We start from the raw sequence: 16,521 nt of genomic DNA on the forward strand, positions 1-16,521 counted from the left end.
ATCAGACCTTGAAGCAGATGCTGAGACGTTTTGTAACATTGGGCATCGCTTCTTCCCTACCTCTTTTTTTGCAGTGAGAGAGGTGCTGCAGAGCTGGACAGGGTTCTCCCCCTTCAAGCTCTTGCAGGCCGACAGCCTTGCGGCATCCTCGATCTGTTAGGAGAGGGTTGGGAGGAGCACAAAGGCTTGTCTAAAAATGTAGTGAAGCGTGTGCTCCTTCTAAGAGATCGCCTGGATTTGGCAGTTTGGCCCAGGACAACCTCAAATCGACTCTGCACAGCAACCATTACAATAAAAATGCACTAATTCAACCAGGAGACAAGGCAATGTTGCTGCTTCCCTCCTCAGAATCAACATTATGTGCTAAATGGCCATATGAAGTGATTTGGGCTACAGGAAAGGTGAATTATGAAATTAGACAGCCCGATCGCTGTAATGAATGTGAAGTTTACCATGTAAATTTATTAGAGCCCTGGCAGAAAAGAGGAGATCTTATTTATAGCCCCAGGCAATATAGACGATGATTTAGGCACCTGTCCAGAGACTCCTAGCACTAAAATCATTTCGTTGGGGGAACAATTGGTTCCAGATCAGCAACAGGAACTGCGTAAGCTTATTGAGGAGTTCACTAATGTTTTTTGTGACGTGCCCGGCAGGACTAATTTGGTTGAATATGACATTGTCTCTTCCTCAGGTGTCACAGTATGAGAGTGACCTTACCGGATCCCGGAAAGTCGACAAAGTGGCGTTCGCAAAGAGGTATGGGACATGCTCGAGTTTGGGGTGACTGAGCCTTCCAGGAGCGAGTGGTGCAGTCCAGTTGTCATAGTGGCCAAAAAAGATGGCACCAATCCCTTCTGTGTGGACTTCTGGAAGGTAAACGCTATTGCCAAGTTCGATGCGTACCGGGTCGGCAAACTTCTAGATGTGGCGATCCCCAAAACCAAGACGCAGGTGAGGTCACTACTGGGATTTGTCGGTTATTATTGCACATTTATCCCCGAGTATGCCACAGTGGTTAACCCTTTAGCAGACCTCAACAAAAAGAGTGTCCCAAATTTAATTAAGTGGTCAGCTGAGTGTCAGGGGGTATTTGATACTATTAAGCGTAAACTTTGCCAGGCCCCCACCCTTATCACACCTAATTTCACCAAGAGATTCGTCCTCCACACCGATGTGTCGGACGTGGGTTTTGGTGCTGTCTTGTCCCAAAAGGTAGACAGAGTAGAACACCCGATACTGTATCTCAGTAAAAAGATGCTACCTCGGGAGCGTAACTACTCTGTATGTTTGTATGTTTGGCCATTAAATGGGCTACTCACTCTTTACGATATTATCTGCTGGGACATTCATGTGATCTTGTCACAGATCATGTCCCACTCAAGTGGTTAAGCACTATGAAGGATAGCAATGTCCGGATAACTCGGTGGTATCTGGTGTTCCAACCCTTCATGTACCACATGGTACACCGTGCAGGGCAAGACCATCAAAATGCAGATTATTTTTCCCGGGAAGGGGGAGTAATGGGAAAGATAGATTCAGCCAAGTGTTTCTTCGGCTTTTCTCTGAGCGGTGGGATATGTGACAGAACTACAATGATTCTTTGTTGTCGGATGGGAGATTTACTGTGAGGACGTGAAGCACCAATAAAATAGTTCCTTGGACGGGCTGGCCTGACAGTTATTTCCCAGGGTTCAAGGGAAGTTGGCCAGCCAGGAAAGGGGCGAGACTCTGTTGCAATAACGCATTGACCCGGAAGGGAAACGACGTGGTAGGCGGTTGCACTCGTTTATCAAGGGGTCATGTGTGGCAGCATAAAAGGGGACGGAGAATCGCAATCTGTTCCTTCGCATTGGTTTGTTTTGGATATAACCGAGAAGAACTGTGAGAGCGTAAAAAGAAACTATAGTGAGTGTTGTGTTTTGTTTGTAATTGTCTTGTCTCGTACATTACTAGACTGCTAACACAGTTCTGGAGCTGTCACCAAGGGCCAGCACTAAGCCGGAAACATTGTCCCAAATATAAAATTGTATCACCCACTACGAGCACTCAGCCACTTTGTCACAAAGCCATAAAACGCTTTCACTTCAGCGACTTGGAGAACAACAAAGCCCTTTTAAAAATTAGTTACAATATTTACCTTTATATTTATACTTATATGGCCCTTCAAATTTAAGATATCAGTGATTGGAAAGGATTACTAACTGCAGTATACTTTAACGATAGGCATTTGCTAACTCTCAGTTTTAAAACTTAGCTCTGGTTCACTAACATAACACAGTGAAATGATCACAGTATCATAGTAATTGTAGGACAGGATTGCACGTGTGAAAACTTTAACAATAAAGCCGAAACTAAAACACTTTACATTTAAAACTGGTTAATAGACTAGCAAGCACTGGCAGAATCAGCTTTTTTATGCGGTGCAGAACTAATTTTATTTTAACATGTTGTTTAGGGACTTTGCGATACCTGCACGGTGGACAGTAGTAGCTACATACAGTGCCTTGAAAAAGTATTTGTCCCGTCTGATTTTCTGCATTTTAGCACATTTTTCACATTGAATTTGGTCAGATCTTTATGTGGGTTGTAGTAGTATATAGAGGGAGTCTGAGGGAAAAAGATGATACCAAACTTTCATTGTTTGGTGAGCAAGGTTATCAAACATGTAATCTTCAGGTGTGAAAAAGTTATTGCCCCCCCCCCCCCCCCAGTTAACTCAACCCAATTAAAGGGATAATTAGGGTCAACTGTTTGAATACTTTGGTTAACAATCAGGCCTGATTTGGGCTAGCCATGCCCAATATAAATCTGACTAACTTTGGCCCTTACCATCAGAGTGAAGTTGTCAGCACACAGGTTCTAGAGGCACATCGTGCCACAATCAAAAGAAATTCCTGAAGACCTCCGGAAAAAATGTGTTGATGCCTATCCGTCTGGAAAGGGTTACAAAGCCAGAGCCATATTGTCCAAATGGAGAAAGTTTGGGACAGTAGTGAATCTTCCCAGGAGTGGCTGTTTTGCCAAAATCTCTCCAAGAGCAAGGTGTAAAAAGTCACAAAGTACCCTAGAACAAGGGATCTGCAGGCCTCTCTCACCTCGGCTAAGGTTAGTGTTCATGACTCCACCATCAGAAAGACTCTGGGCAAAAATGGGATTCATGGCAGAGTAGCAAGGCGGAAACCACTGCTCACTAAAAAGAACATGAATGCTCATCTCAAGTTTGCCAAAAAGCACCTGGATGATCCTCAAGAGTTCTGGAACAATGGTCTATGGACAGAGGAGTCTATGGGCCCTGTTATGTCTGGACAAAACCAAGAACTGCATTCCACAGTAAGAACCTCATACCAACGGTCAAGCATGGTGGTGGTAGTGTCATGATTTGGGGATGCTTTGCTGCATCAGGACCTGGACGACTTGAATTCTAGAAACCATGAATTCTGAAACCATGAATTCTGCTCTGTATCAGAGAATTCTACAGGAGAATGTCAGGCCATCCATCTGTGAGCTGAAGTTGAAGCGCAGTTGGGTCATGCAGCAAGACAATGATCTGAAACACACAAGCAAGTCTATATCAGAATGGTTGAAGAACAATAAATTTAAAGTTTTGGAATGGCCTAGTCAAAGTCCAGACCTAAAGCCCATTGAGATGTTGTGGCAGGACCTGAAACAAGCAGTTTATGCTCGAAAACCCACAAATGTCATTGAGTTGAAGCAGTCCTGCATGAAGGACTGGGCTAAAATTCCTCCACGGCACTGTAAGAGACTGATCAATAACTACAGGAAGCGTTTGGTTGCAGTTATTGCTGCTAAAGGTGGTGTAACCAGTTATTGAGTCTAAGGGGGCGATTTACTTTTTCACACGGGGGCATTGGGTATTGCATAACTTTCTTTAATAAATAAATGAAATAAGTATCAAAATGTTGTGTTATTTGTTCATTCAGGGTCCCTTTTATCTAATATTAGATTTTGGTTGAAGATCTGACAGCATTCAGCATAAAAAATACACAAAAATGCAGAAAATCAGACAGGGGGCAAATACTTTTTCACAGTACTGTATATCGACATTAACAATCCAAAGCAAGTTTGCACCATTGTTACAGATTTTCTAACAAGTCTGGCATAAACAATTTTGGCTGCTACTTAATTAACCCCTTGTTAAAAAAAAAACAAAAAAAACAAACAAAAAAAAAAAAACACAGAACTGCTTAACCTAAAAAAGGAAGTCCTACAGGTACCACAGTAGCAGGTGCAGTTTACACAGCCTCAGTAAATTCCTGCTTTCCTAACTCCATTGATTGAAATGTCGGGTCTGCTTTTTATTTTTTTAAGCAAATTGGCTTCATCACTCGCTGCCATTCTCATATTCACTTTGACACCCGGACAGGTGGCGACCCTATGTACCATTATTTTCAGGTTCTTTACTCTAGGTCCACACCTCAGACACTGAATGGGCATCAAGCACCCGATGTCCAATGCTGCGACTGGGTGCAGCCTTTTGTGCAGGTTGAAAACATACTGTACGGTACTTACGATCATCCATGACTAGGCTGTATTTTTTTCATGGTTATCAGGGATTTCACAATTTCTGTGAAATGTGCCCTTTACTGTATAGTTCTCTGTGGAAATTCAAATTTCTGAAAGAATATGGTAAATATCCAATTTTTTAAACCTTAAAATAAATACAGCAAACGGTTGCCTTAAGTCCTATTGTATGCGATTTTTCACGCGATAACTAGGGAATTGACCGACAGCTTCAATGCACTGTCCACCTGGGTGCAACAGTATCCAAAATGACAGAGAAAAAAAATACTTGCCGTTGAAAAATACCCAGAGCTTTACGACAAAGATCATCACAATTATACTGATATACAGATGAAAGATATATTTGTCAATAGCAATTTTTTTTGGTTTTATAGATCTGCCCCATCGCGTCTGTATCGCTGCGAAAGTATTGTCGGCTGATGAAAAATCGCATCGCGCCTGGTGTGTTACGGCCTTGACACACACATAGGGTTTTTTATATATAAAAATCTATAATATATAAGATCTGAAAACCTACACTCTGGTGTTACTGTTAAATTGTACAAAGGCTTTACATACAAGTGACATTGACAAAGCCTGTATACTACAGTTTACCAATGGGTTGTGCCTCTGTCAGTGACAACCAGTTGTGTGAACAGCAGAGTAAGTTGTTTCATGGGTAAAGTAACACTCCAAGGTGAACTCTAGGTTTAATAAAAAAAAAAAAAACATTTCAATGCTGTATTTTCTTATAACGATATGGGACTAATTTTGGTTAATGGCCCTTATCTGGGGAACATTTACCTCCTCAGTGTTGTTTAGGACTACAGTGCCAATAAGCTTAAGTTCTGGTAAAGTTTGCGTTTTTTTTTTTTTTTTTTTTTACAAAATGATTACGTGTAATATTATGATATGGTTTAATTTTACACTAGCTCAGATTACAAGTAACAGGCAAAAATCGACAGAGTTCAGCACACAAAAGAATGCATTGCGGTGACAACAGAACCTGACTTTTCAGTGCTTCTTTCAAGTAAGTAGTGCTATATCCAACTGACAGCCATAAGGATAATAATCAGATTGTTACTTGTTTTTAGAATAACAGTATGTGTTCATTTAAAATAAATGTGTTTAATAAGATTCTGATAAAACAGTGTGTTAGTAATATTTGGCCATTTATTTGCAGTTAGAAGTATACATATAAGAAACACTAAAAAGAAGACATTTACAACATTTCCCATGTGCGACTGTGCAAATGTTAACTAATGTTTAAATTAAATAATTTTCTTTTTTACCCTGGGGTGTGTTTGCCCCAATTCACCTAGGTGTATGGTGTGGCTTTTTGGTTAACACTGACTGCTCATGTAGCTCCTGAGCCAGTCAGGACTGAATATCACTGGCAAATCTTTCACTAGACTGCACTCCTAACCCATTGGAGACAGCTTTGTTTTGGTTAGCTGCCAGGTCTCTACACTGCGCTGGACTCCCAGCTTCATTACCAGGAGTGCAAGCAAACTGTTACATTGTGTGCTGCTTCATGTTTGTTTACCTATGCTCTGGTTACAGAAAGCAGCTGATTCAATAATGGCTAGTTTTTGGTTTGGTTGAGAAACAGAAATGCACTGAAGTTCATGCAAATAACCAAAGTGGACTCTACAGTATATTTGGCTCCAAAAATTATCTTGTGATTTCAATTGAATCACAACATCATGGTCTGCTCTGCAAGACAGGTACAGGATGAGCTAAATGTCCAACAACAGTCACTTCCTTTTAGGAGCAGTTACCAGAATGTGAAGAAATCCCTGGCATCACGTACCTCATACCTTTAACAACACTAAAAGAAACATTTCTCAGTGCCTTCAATCAAAATGATTTTTATTGAATATTTTAGTATTTCTGAATTTAGCAAAATCAAGTGTTTCATGGTTATGAATGAAATCTCTAACTTGCACCTTCCAGATCTACAGTAGTTATGTTGAGTATTTTATCAAAATGTGTAAAAAAAAAAAAAAAAAAATATTGACTGCAAAACAAACTGCATTATAATTATTTTAATTATTTACAATGATACTTGAAGAAAAATGATCAGACTAATTGTTCAGAATCCCCAGTGACACAGTATGCTGTAAAACCCCAAATTTACCAAAAGACTGCATTAGTTAAAAACATAATAGTATGTGAATAATAATTCGATTTAGCCCAAACATTTTGTAGTATACAGCAAACGTCATAGAGTTGATCTCAGGTGTCTCCAAGTGTGAGTCACCCCAATCTTCTACAATTTCACATACCAGACAATTTAAATTTCCCTTTGCCATCTAATTTATTCATGGGTGTTCTTGTGAACTTCTTTCCTGTCACTGGCAGCGTCAGCTTTCTGCTTCCTTATTCCCCTTGTAACCTGGTTTCATTCCCTGAAATTCACAACACTGAGTTTTGACCCAGGTGACCGTGCCTGCTTCAGTGTCTGATAGTGAGTGAGTGAATGAGTGGATGCACAGAGACTGAAACTACTGCGACTGGCTGTGTGAGTCAACTACTTCAGTGAATACACAGAAAACCTGCCCAGAAACATCAATGACACAATGAACACAGGAGTCGCAGGAAACACTGCCAAACTGGAATGCATGCTGACACCAAATGAGAACAGTTAAGAGTGGCAACTTTCAAATAATAATTTTAAAAAAGTACCACCAGAACAGCACAGAAAAAGTCTTTGGGCATATACACAGTAATACAATTTAAAAGAATACAGAATTCAGCTCTTTAGGTAATTAGTACACTACACGGAGCAGAAGCAGACTCAGCAGCCATGTGTTGTAAGAGTGTAAGAGCTCTTATTTTGTGCTCTGCTATTGTCGGTGGAGGGAGGGAGGTTGGTTCCTGCAGCAGGTAGAGTTGTGGTACAGTTAGCCGATCAGGGTTAAGGTACAGCGTGAATCCCATGCTCTGAAGTGGGTTGCTGCCCTGCCTGCTCCAGCGTGGTTCAGGGAGGGCTGGATTGCGACTGGCTTGGGTGGTCCGGGCTCAGGTCTTGTTGAGGGTCCAGAGAGGGTCGAGTGAGCTGAAGGGGTCGTCGTCTGAGGGCGCCCCCTGCAGGCCCTGTCCGTTCTGCGGCTGAAGGAAGCAGTGCTTGTTGATGCGCTGCTTTCCCTTGGAGGCGGCGTCTAGTGTGAATGCCTCAGGTGTGAGGGAGGCCAGCAGGTCCAGTGAGGAGGAGCTGACAGGGTCTGGGTCCAGGGCTGGTGCCACGTCTGGCTCTGGCTGGGGATGCTCGGTGGTAGTGTTGTTGTTGACATGCCCCTCGATCTCTGTTGGAGGTGGAGTGGCACTGCTGTTGTCAAGTGGGGAGGTGGTAGTGAGATCAGGCTGGAATGGGATCACAGGGATGGCAGGCAGGCTGGACGGGCCAAGGGGTAGAGTGTCCAGGTCGCTGAAGTCCAGGCTGTGTTCGCAGGAGGTGGGGGGTCTGATGCTCATTTTGGCGATGGTGGCCTGGATGGAGCTGATTGGCATGTCCCCCCCCAACACAATATCCTGGGACTCTTGGCGAGAGTATGGCTAAAACAGCAGTGGAACAAAACATACAAAAGGATCAAACTCGGGGTGGGGGTTATCCAACATACAACTTTCTTTTAATTGGAACTAAAACAATAATAATAAAAACAAATCCAGAATTGCTGTTAATTAAGTTGCAACCCCAGTTACACCTCCAGGATGAACTGGAAGACACGATATGTGATGTGACAGAGCTTCTATTTGATCAGTACAGAGTTTTGTGGCACCTTTGTGACTGCAATGTTGGTCTTGCTGCAGGGGGCGGTAGAGACTCCATGGCGCTGCAGGACCTGTTCAGCATGTTTCAGGACTGTCTCATAGCAGAACTTGAGGTGGAGCTGCAACAGAAACAGAAACACAGGCTCTGTGTGATACTGTTCACTGCAACACATCCATGAAAGAATGGGACAGGGCATAACTTATTTGTGTACCAAAATTATATTTGTACATTACACTATGATACACCTGTACATACATGAATTGAAAACTCTCTAAACTAACAGCGACAAAACCAACATACATCTAGTAGCAACACTGGTTTAAAGGATTATTTTATTTTTATAAGAATTGCTTTTTTACACATTTTCTAATAAAACTTTGTCTTGCAGTCAAAAGTATTTGAGTCTCTGACACACAAAAGTTTAAAACCTCTAGGATATATTGTAAATGCATCAAATTGATACTTATGCAAATGGAACACTAAGAAACTTTGTCTGGCAACATCAAAAGCTGGGATGTGTCAGATCAGATGGCTCACCTTGTCCTGCAGCATGTTCTTTCTCTGTTGCCGCATCTTCCTCACTAGCAGTGGCAGGTCTGGGATGGCATTGCCAGCCTCCACCTCCTGCATGGCAGCATACAGCAGGCAGAATGCTCCAGTGCGACCCACGCCAGAGCTGCAGGGAGACAGGGGGGCTGGTTACACATTGGACACCTTCACATATCAGCTGTAGCAAACTAAACTGCCCCACTTCAGAGGCATGCATTAACTGGGATAAAATACAAAAAATACAGGATAAGCCTCTGTCAAAACCCTAAAATAATGTCCTAGTTGACAAGAGTGTATTCTTTACTGCCTGGGGTAGTGCTGCTACCTGTAGTTCAAATTAAACAGACATGCAATGGCTAAACCACTAGTAGTAGTAGTAGTAGTACTACTTAATGCCCAGTAGAGGGACTACACCAGCAGCCCACTGGCAGCTGGTGTGCACCGGCTGCTCAAAGGAAATTAGTGAAAAAATTCAGTTTAGCACCCCCTAATCAAAAGGGAGTGCCAACAAAGACATTAACTAATTAAACAAAAAAAGTTCAAGAGGACTGCAAATTAAAAGTGCAAAACAAAAGGGGGGGTGGTACAGAGCACGGCACCCAGAGCCCACTGCTTGACAAAGGCAGAGTGGGCTTCCTCCAAAGAAACCCAGGAACGGACCAGAGCCCTGAACATGGCTCCGCAGTCAAAGAGACCCTTCCCGTTGATCTTACGCTTCCTGGTCTTGTAGATGGCCAGTCTAGCAAGAGCCAGGAGCAGATTCACCAGGTGGTCTCTCGCCTTGGTGGGGCCACAAACAGGGTGCCCAAAGATGATGAGGGTAGGGGAGAAATGCAGCCAGAACTGCAGCAGAAGATTCCTCATCAGAAGGAAGAATGGCTGCAACCTGGCACTAAGAAACTAAATGTGGACTACCGACTCGGACTGACCGCAGAAAGGGCATGCGTCGTCAGAGTCTGTAAAGTGACGCAGGATCTCTCCTGACGCAAGCGCTCCGTGCAGCACCCTCCATCCCAAGTCCCCAGCTCCTCTTTGACCAGTGGGGAGTACAGGGCCTCCCACTGGGGACTGACGCCCTCCGGTGGTCGGAGGGGCTCCTGCCAAGAGGTGTCTCGGCCGGAGACGAGGGCGAGGAAGTGGAGGGTGTGGAGCACCATCGCGTACAGGGTCCTCCTCGACGCGGATCGGAGGGGGTTCGAGGAGAACTGCAAGATCCTGCTCAGGTTGTTCGAGGGGAGGCCGAGGGGGGGTCCTGCGCTTTGGGTTCGATCAGCAGTACTGGATAACCGGGGGTAGGGGGGAAGTTTGCTCTTTGGTCCCGAGGACCCCCTGGAGATACCTGACAGAGTCTGGGTGCAATGCTGCTTTGAACTCCTGGATCGCCCAGCGGGCCATTCTGATGGTCCCCTGAGCCGCCCTGGCAACCAGCGACTCGGGAGTCAGCCACTCCGAGTAGTCATGATCCAGGAGATCTCAGACTCTGGTCACCACCTCTCCAACGCCCGCGCACCTAGATGGGGGTTGTGCAGTAGGGGCTCCAGAAGGAGTCCTTCACCCTTGGTCGGAACAGTGTCTCTGCCAACGTTGAACATGCTCCGGGTCTTGAGGAGGTCTTGGTAAAAGACCGGCAGCTTGACGAGACGGATTCCCCAGAGATCGATCCAGAACAGCTGCCGGTCGTAGCCCAGGTCGTGCAGCTGGCGCAGGAGGCAAGCCAGCGTGCACAACTGCGGGGCCAGGTCTGCATACAGGAATCTCTGCAGGGTCTGTAGGTGAAAGGTGTGCACCTGACTCTTGAAGCACACCAACCCCTGCCATCCTTCGGCCAAAGGGAGGCACAGAACCCCGATAGAGACCCAGTGCCTTCCGGCCCATACGAAGTCCGTCAACTTCTTATGAGTACACGCCCTGGCAGCTCCGCATCCTCTCCAGATCAATCGGATTGGAGGCCACCAGGAGCACGTCATCGGCGTAGGATGACAGGACCACCCTCGTGTCTGGCGCGCCGAGCACCAACCCCGTGAGCCTCCTGCAAAGGAGGCAGAAGAAGCGCTCAATGCACATCGCGTACAGTTGTCCAGAAAGAGGGCAGCCCTGACACACCCCTCTCCTGAATGCGAGGGGGGCAGTCAGGGACCAGTTGACCTTTATCAGGTGTACAGCATCCGGAAGAGGCCAACAAAGCATGGCCCGAATCCGACTGCTCGCAGGGTTCTGAAGAGATATTCGTGATCCACCCGGTCGAACGCCTTCAGCTGATCCAGAGAGGGGAAGGCGACCGACCAACCCGTCCTCCTGCAGTAGTGCAGGAGGTCCCAAACCAGGAAGATGTTGTCAAACATAGTCCGGTTCAGGACTGTGTAGGACTGGTCAGGATGGATCACGTCTGCCAGCACAGACTTGAGCCTCAGGGAGGTGGCCTTGGCCATGATTTTGTGGTCTGTGCAAAGCAGCGAGACCAAGCACCAGATTTTAAAGGCATCGCAGATCCCCTTTCTTGGGCAGCAACGTGATCACTGCCCTTCTCATAGAGAGGGGCATCTTACCGGTCTCAGGCTTTCGCCCCACCCGTGCGTATTTTTTCCCCGGAAGAAGGCGAAGAAGGCGGTGCAAGCTCCAGCGCCCACGAGCGGGGAGCCAGAGAGTCCAGCACCCACAAGGGGGATATGGGACTGGCTATGAGACCCTGAGGTGAGCATCAAGGAGGATCTCCCGATGGCAATCAACATGCTGTGGGCCAGAGATGGGGAGCAATGGGAAGCCTGGGAGCAGAGACATCGCCTAGCATCCTTCCTAGGCATCGCAGCCATGGTATTCAACTACCTGGCTGCAGATACGGAAGTCAACGGAAGTCAACCTGCTGCTGCCTGGATTGCCTTTGCTGCAGGAGCCAGCCTTGCCACTGTCAGCATTTCCGCTAACAGCACTGCCACTGACAGGGTTACCCCTGCTGGATACACGTCCACAGGAGGCAGCCTTTGTGCTGCCAGGATTGCCCTGCTGGAGGAGGGAAGTCTTTCTGCTGCCAGGATTTCCCCTGCCGGAGGAACCAGTCTGTTCGCTGTTAGCATTGCCGCTGCCAACGTTGCCAAGGCTGGCTATACGTCCTGAGGAGGCAGCATTTCTGCTGCAGGGGTGTGCTGCACCACTGTCAGCCTTTTTGGTGCCAGCGTTGCCAATTGAGAAGAACCTTGTATTGCTGTCAGCTGTTCTGCTGCCAGCGTGGTCACTGGAGGAGGGCCTCACACCGCTGCCGCCCATGGGTGGGGTACACCCCTGCCCCTGTGTGTATTTTGTGTTGGTGTTGTTTTACTATTATTTAAACATATGTTTATTGTCATTGGTGTTTTAGGTTGGCAGGGAAGGGTTAATTGCCTTCCCTGCCAAATCACTTCACATGCAGAATGTGCCAGAGCTCGACTGAATGATTAACAAGCAATCTAGCTTAAGCACAGCAGCATAAAAGAGGCAGGAACCTCTCAGGTCGGTGTTGTGTTGTTCAGAGGAGGAACGGAAGTAAAAAGATCTAAGAAACTTAATTACTCATGCTGGTTGTGGACCAGCATGATACTTGTTTGTTCAGCATTTGTTTGTCTGTTTATTGTCTGTCTGGATTAGCCATCGTGCCATTTGTTTTATTCAGTGTCTGTTTTGTGTTAAAACCATTACTTTACAATAAATACAAGCATCAGTGCTTCATCCTGCAGTACTGTGTCAATCTCTTCCTGGTCTAACATCACTCACAAGCCATCCTTGGTGACAGACACCTTTACTGGATTTGTATTGCAATAGAAAGCTACAGCTGGTGCTGCTTGTTGGTATAATTTAAGGCTGGAAACTGTTGGGAATATAATGTTGTGAAACAAAGTGCTTTCTTCTGATTCTGAGCACTGAAAAACCTGCTTTTATCAGCCATTTAAGGTCCTGTCCTGTAGGTGACTTAACTGTAGTTGTTTGCCCGTAGTACTGATCAGTGTTGCACAGTCCCTAAGCAAGCTTTGTGAACAGAACTGCTGCTCTTACCTGCAGTGCACCACGATGGGAGTGTGAAGGGGGCGCTGGTGCAGGTAATGTCCATGGACCTCCTGGATGAATCGGATCAGGTTGTTGTTACTGTCAGGGAGAGCCCTACAAGGTGAAAGAAAAAAACAAAACACGTTTTTATTGACTGTATATCCTGCTGTCCCCACCAGCCAGCCAGTTTGAATGTTTCATTTATGTCATTAAGAGCATGAATATACACAGGTACTGTGGTTTGTGCATAGTGCATTGTGTAGTGTACTCACAGCTCAGGCCAGGATGTGAATTGCAGGTGGATTACGGTGCGCTTGAGGCTCTGGTCACGGTATTGTAGCCCGATCATTCTCTCAACATGGGTGGGGGTCACCTTGAGGGTAGTGAGGGTCAAGGTAATGGGCCCTTGGGACACCTGCTGCCCACGCTCAACGGGGAAGTACCGCAGAACTTTTTGCTGAAAGGAGAGCAGGACAGCAAGAACCTCATCAAGAACAAAACCTTTACGCCGGGCAGCAGATTCACTTCTCCAACATGGAAAACTAAACCCCATTCTTGAATTTCTGGAATGTCTAATCTTCCATGTTCGTGCATAAAGGGAGAGAACAAATATTGCACTGCATCAATTCTAAGGTTGATTATGACATTATACTGTCTTTACACATTTGTGTTATAATATAAAATGGAGAAAATAATTGCGTAGCAGTATCAGCTACTAAAGGTTTGACCCTTGTAAGTTGTAAGTCTTTAATTCTACCTGCAGTGTGTCAGGCTTACAGTAACCCTAAGGGTAGCTCTCACCTTCTCTAGCTCCTGCTCAGACACCAGCATGACGATAAGGGAGACTTTCTGCTCGTAGATCATGAGCCAGAAGTCTGCAGCTGTGCCGATGAGGGGGGCCTGCGTGGCAATGATGCGGGGGCAGTACGGGGACAGCTCCTCCACGGTGCTGGCATTGATGTAGTCGTCCTTGCCGGACTGCAGCACCACACGGTTGCGGTCGTAGGGCATGATGTCCTGGTGGCGGTTCTTCATGCTGTAGCAGCGGGCAATGGCAATGGAGAGCTGCCGCGCATCCTTTTCCTGCAGATCCTGGAGCTCCTTCCAGCGGGCATCCAGCTCCGAGGGGCCCTGCCCTGGCCTCTCCAGAGCCTCCACCACTGCCCGGTACCGTTCCAGCTCTGCCCACAGACGGGTCACACACTCAGGGGCTTGGTACGGGTCCCCCTCGATCAGACGCACCCCCTCAGGCTTCTTTTTCCGCTGCCCATCCTGGGGGTCCGCCTTGGTGGGCAGGAGTACGGCAGCAGCTGCCTTGGGACCTCCATGCTGGCTCTCAGGGCTGGAGGAGAGCAGGTCATCAGTGGTGGAGCTCTGGAACAGCACCTCAGAAGAGATAGAAGGGGCTGGGGAGGAAGATGCAGAAGGGAGTGAGGGTGTGAGGGAGGGTGTGGGTCTCTGGGGGATAAGACCCAAGGAGGGGGGGCCAGGAGAGGGCTGGGGGGAAGGAGAAGGGGCCGGGGAGGGAGGGATGACATTGGGAGGAGGTTGCTGGGGTATCTGAGTGGAAGGGGATGGAGAGAGACCGTGTTGGGTGTGGGGGAGAGGGTGGGGCGCCAGGGGTCCCTGGTGCTGCAAGGGGGCAGGAGGGTAAGGCATGGTTGCTACAGCAGGGGCAGTAGAGGAAGTAGGGAGCAGGGAATGGGCAGTGGAAGGGTGAGGTTGCAGGGGCTGTGCTTGCTGAGGTTGAACTGTCTGAGGGGTCTGGTGGGGGTAACACATGGCCCCCGAGTGTGGGGGTAGTGCATGTTGGGGCATCTGAGGGTGCATGTGAGGCTGGGAGGCAGAGGGCACGTGAGGTTGGGCTGGGATGGAGGCTGGGGGCAGGTTAGGCTGAGAGGGGTGAGAGGCAGGGAGCAGGTGGGGTTGTGAGGATATGAAGGCAGGAGGGAGGCAAGACTGTGGGGGTGGGTAAGGCTGTGGGGGGAGGTAAGGCTGTGGGGGTAGTACTGCTTGCATGCGGAGCTGGCCAGGAAAGGCAGGCTGCTGCATGGGGAGGTGGGAAGGAGGCTGGAAGTGAGGGGGCAGCTGCTGTCTCTGCTGGGGCAGGTACTGTTGGTAGTGTTGGGGCTGAAGAGGGGGCCTGACTGAACCGTGGAGCTCCTGGCCTGGGTGCTGCTGGGGCTGGTAGGGGTGCTGCATTTGCTGTTGTTGTTGCTGCTGCTGTTGCTGCTGCTGCTGTCCCATACTGGGAGGGAACTGTGGGCGAGGATGACCAAAGTGCTGTGGCTGTGGGTAGGGGGGATACTGCCCCATAGGTGGTACTCCATACCCCCCAGTAGTGGGTATCTGCTGCCTGGGAGGTTGCATGCCACCTATTGGGGCTTCTTGTGGAGGCTGTCCTGGGTGCCCTCGAGAAGTGAAGCTGGAAATGGGTGTCTGTATGCTGTCCACAGTGGTGGTGGAAGGCCTGACCCCTGGCCCTCCCACAGCTAGCCCAGATAACTGAGGTTGCCCAGGCTGGCTCACCATAGTTGGCCGAACAGAAGTGTCAGTACAGGGTGTTAAGTTCTGTCCTCCTTGCGGACCAGTCCCGTAGCCTGACGCAGGGGGGACGTGCTGGGGACGCATGCCTCCAAGATGCTCTGCGGTGAATGGGGGCTGATGTTGAGGTACAGCGTAGTGTGAAGGTAAATGCCCCCTGGCAGGGAGGTACCCCTGAGTAGGGGTGCTGTGCGGGGGCATGGCTTGATGTTGAGGCAGCCCACTGATGGCTGGGTAGCGGGGCAACCTGGCCATGACCTCGGGAGGAATAGCGTGAGCTGGGAAGCGAGGCTGGTTGAACATGGCAGCCCCAGACCAATGCAGGGGGGGCTGGATAGGGGGGCTGGCTGTACCGCCAGGGAGAAAGGCCTCTGGATGAGGGGCTCGCATCCCAGGGAAGGAGATGGTGGGGTCGGGGGGAATGCTGCGCAGCTCCTCTGGCAGGTCCCCCCCAAGAGCCAGAATAGCCGCATTCAGCTGCTGCAGCTCAGCGTCATCCAGGCTGGAACCCGAGTCCAGGTCCGACGGCTTCTTCTGCAGGGGGGGCTTGGGGGCCATGGGGCGAGGAGGGGGCCTCTTCTGCATCTCCCTGATAAGAAAGAGAGGAGGGGGGAGGCTGTTAGAGGTTGTTAACTTGTAACAAATAAAGGGATGGAGTCATTAGGGTTTTTTGGTATAAAAAAAATGTATTAAGTTCCAGAAAAAGTAATAGTATCTATGCCCAATGCATTTGCTTGTTTCAAACGCAATGCTATAGAGCTAATACACCTAATGTGTATATCTTATAGTGTTCAATTAGCAATAGCTGAGGCCAGTTTACAACAAGGAGTTGGTATTCGATTTCAGGATTTCACTGGAACCAAATTAGAGTGCAGATGGATACACATTTAAAGATAACAGTTCAATGAATCATAAATATATGTCCGATGTGAATTAACTGCAGATCAAGGAGCAAAGAACAGTATCTGCTGCAGAAAGAAACACCACATGCTGACTGATTTACACCAAGCTCGTTACAGTAAAAATAACAAATCTGCAGACTAGATACTTTATTCCCATCAGCACAAACCTACTTTAATAAACTCAACCCTGCAGCATCTGCATGGTTTTCAGTA

The 16,521-nt window shown here is 47.7% G+C and overlaps 1 protein-coding gene across 2 annotated transcripts in view; it reads right to left on the bottom strand.

Moving 5' to 3' along the window:
* Nucleotides 1–5,679: 5,679 nt before the first annotated feature.
* The window catches only part of LOC121314665 (tyrosine-protein phosphatase non-receptor type 23-like), a 35,628-nt gene continuing 24,786 nt past the window's right edge, over nt 5,680–16,521 (bottom strand). For both annotated transcript variants that reach the window (XM_041248147.1, XM_041248146.1), the window contains exons 20-25: nt 13,664–15,995; nt 13,135–13,319; nt 12,872–12,976; nt 8,837–8,975; nt 8,307–8,417; nt 5,680–8,082 (exon numbers count right to left, since the gene is read on the bottom strand). In XM_041248147.1, the coding sequence (XP_041104081.1) occupies nt 7,549–8,082; nt 8,307–8,417; nt 8,837–8,975; nt 12,872–12,976; nt 13,135–13,319; nt 13,664–15,995 (3,406 nt within the window). In that variant the 3' untranslated portion in view covers nt 5,680–7,548. The remainder of the gene's footprint in view (nt 8,083–8,306; nt 8,418–8,836; nt 8,976–12,871; nt 12,977–13,134; nt 13,320–13,663; nt 15,996–16,521) is intronic.

The sequence above is a fragment of the Polyodon spathula genome, chromosome 4 (genome assembly GCF_017654505.1).
Source record: "Polyodon spathula isolate WHYD16114869_AA chromosome 4, ASM1765450v1, whole genome shotgun sequence".
Taxonomy (NCBI): Eukaryota; Metazoa; Chordata; class Actinopteri; order Acipenseriformes; family Polyodontidae; genus Polyodon; species Polyodon spathula.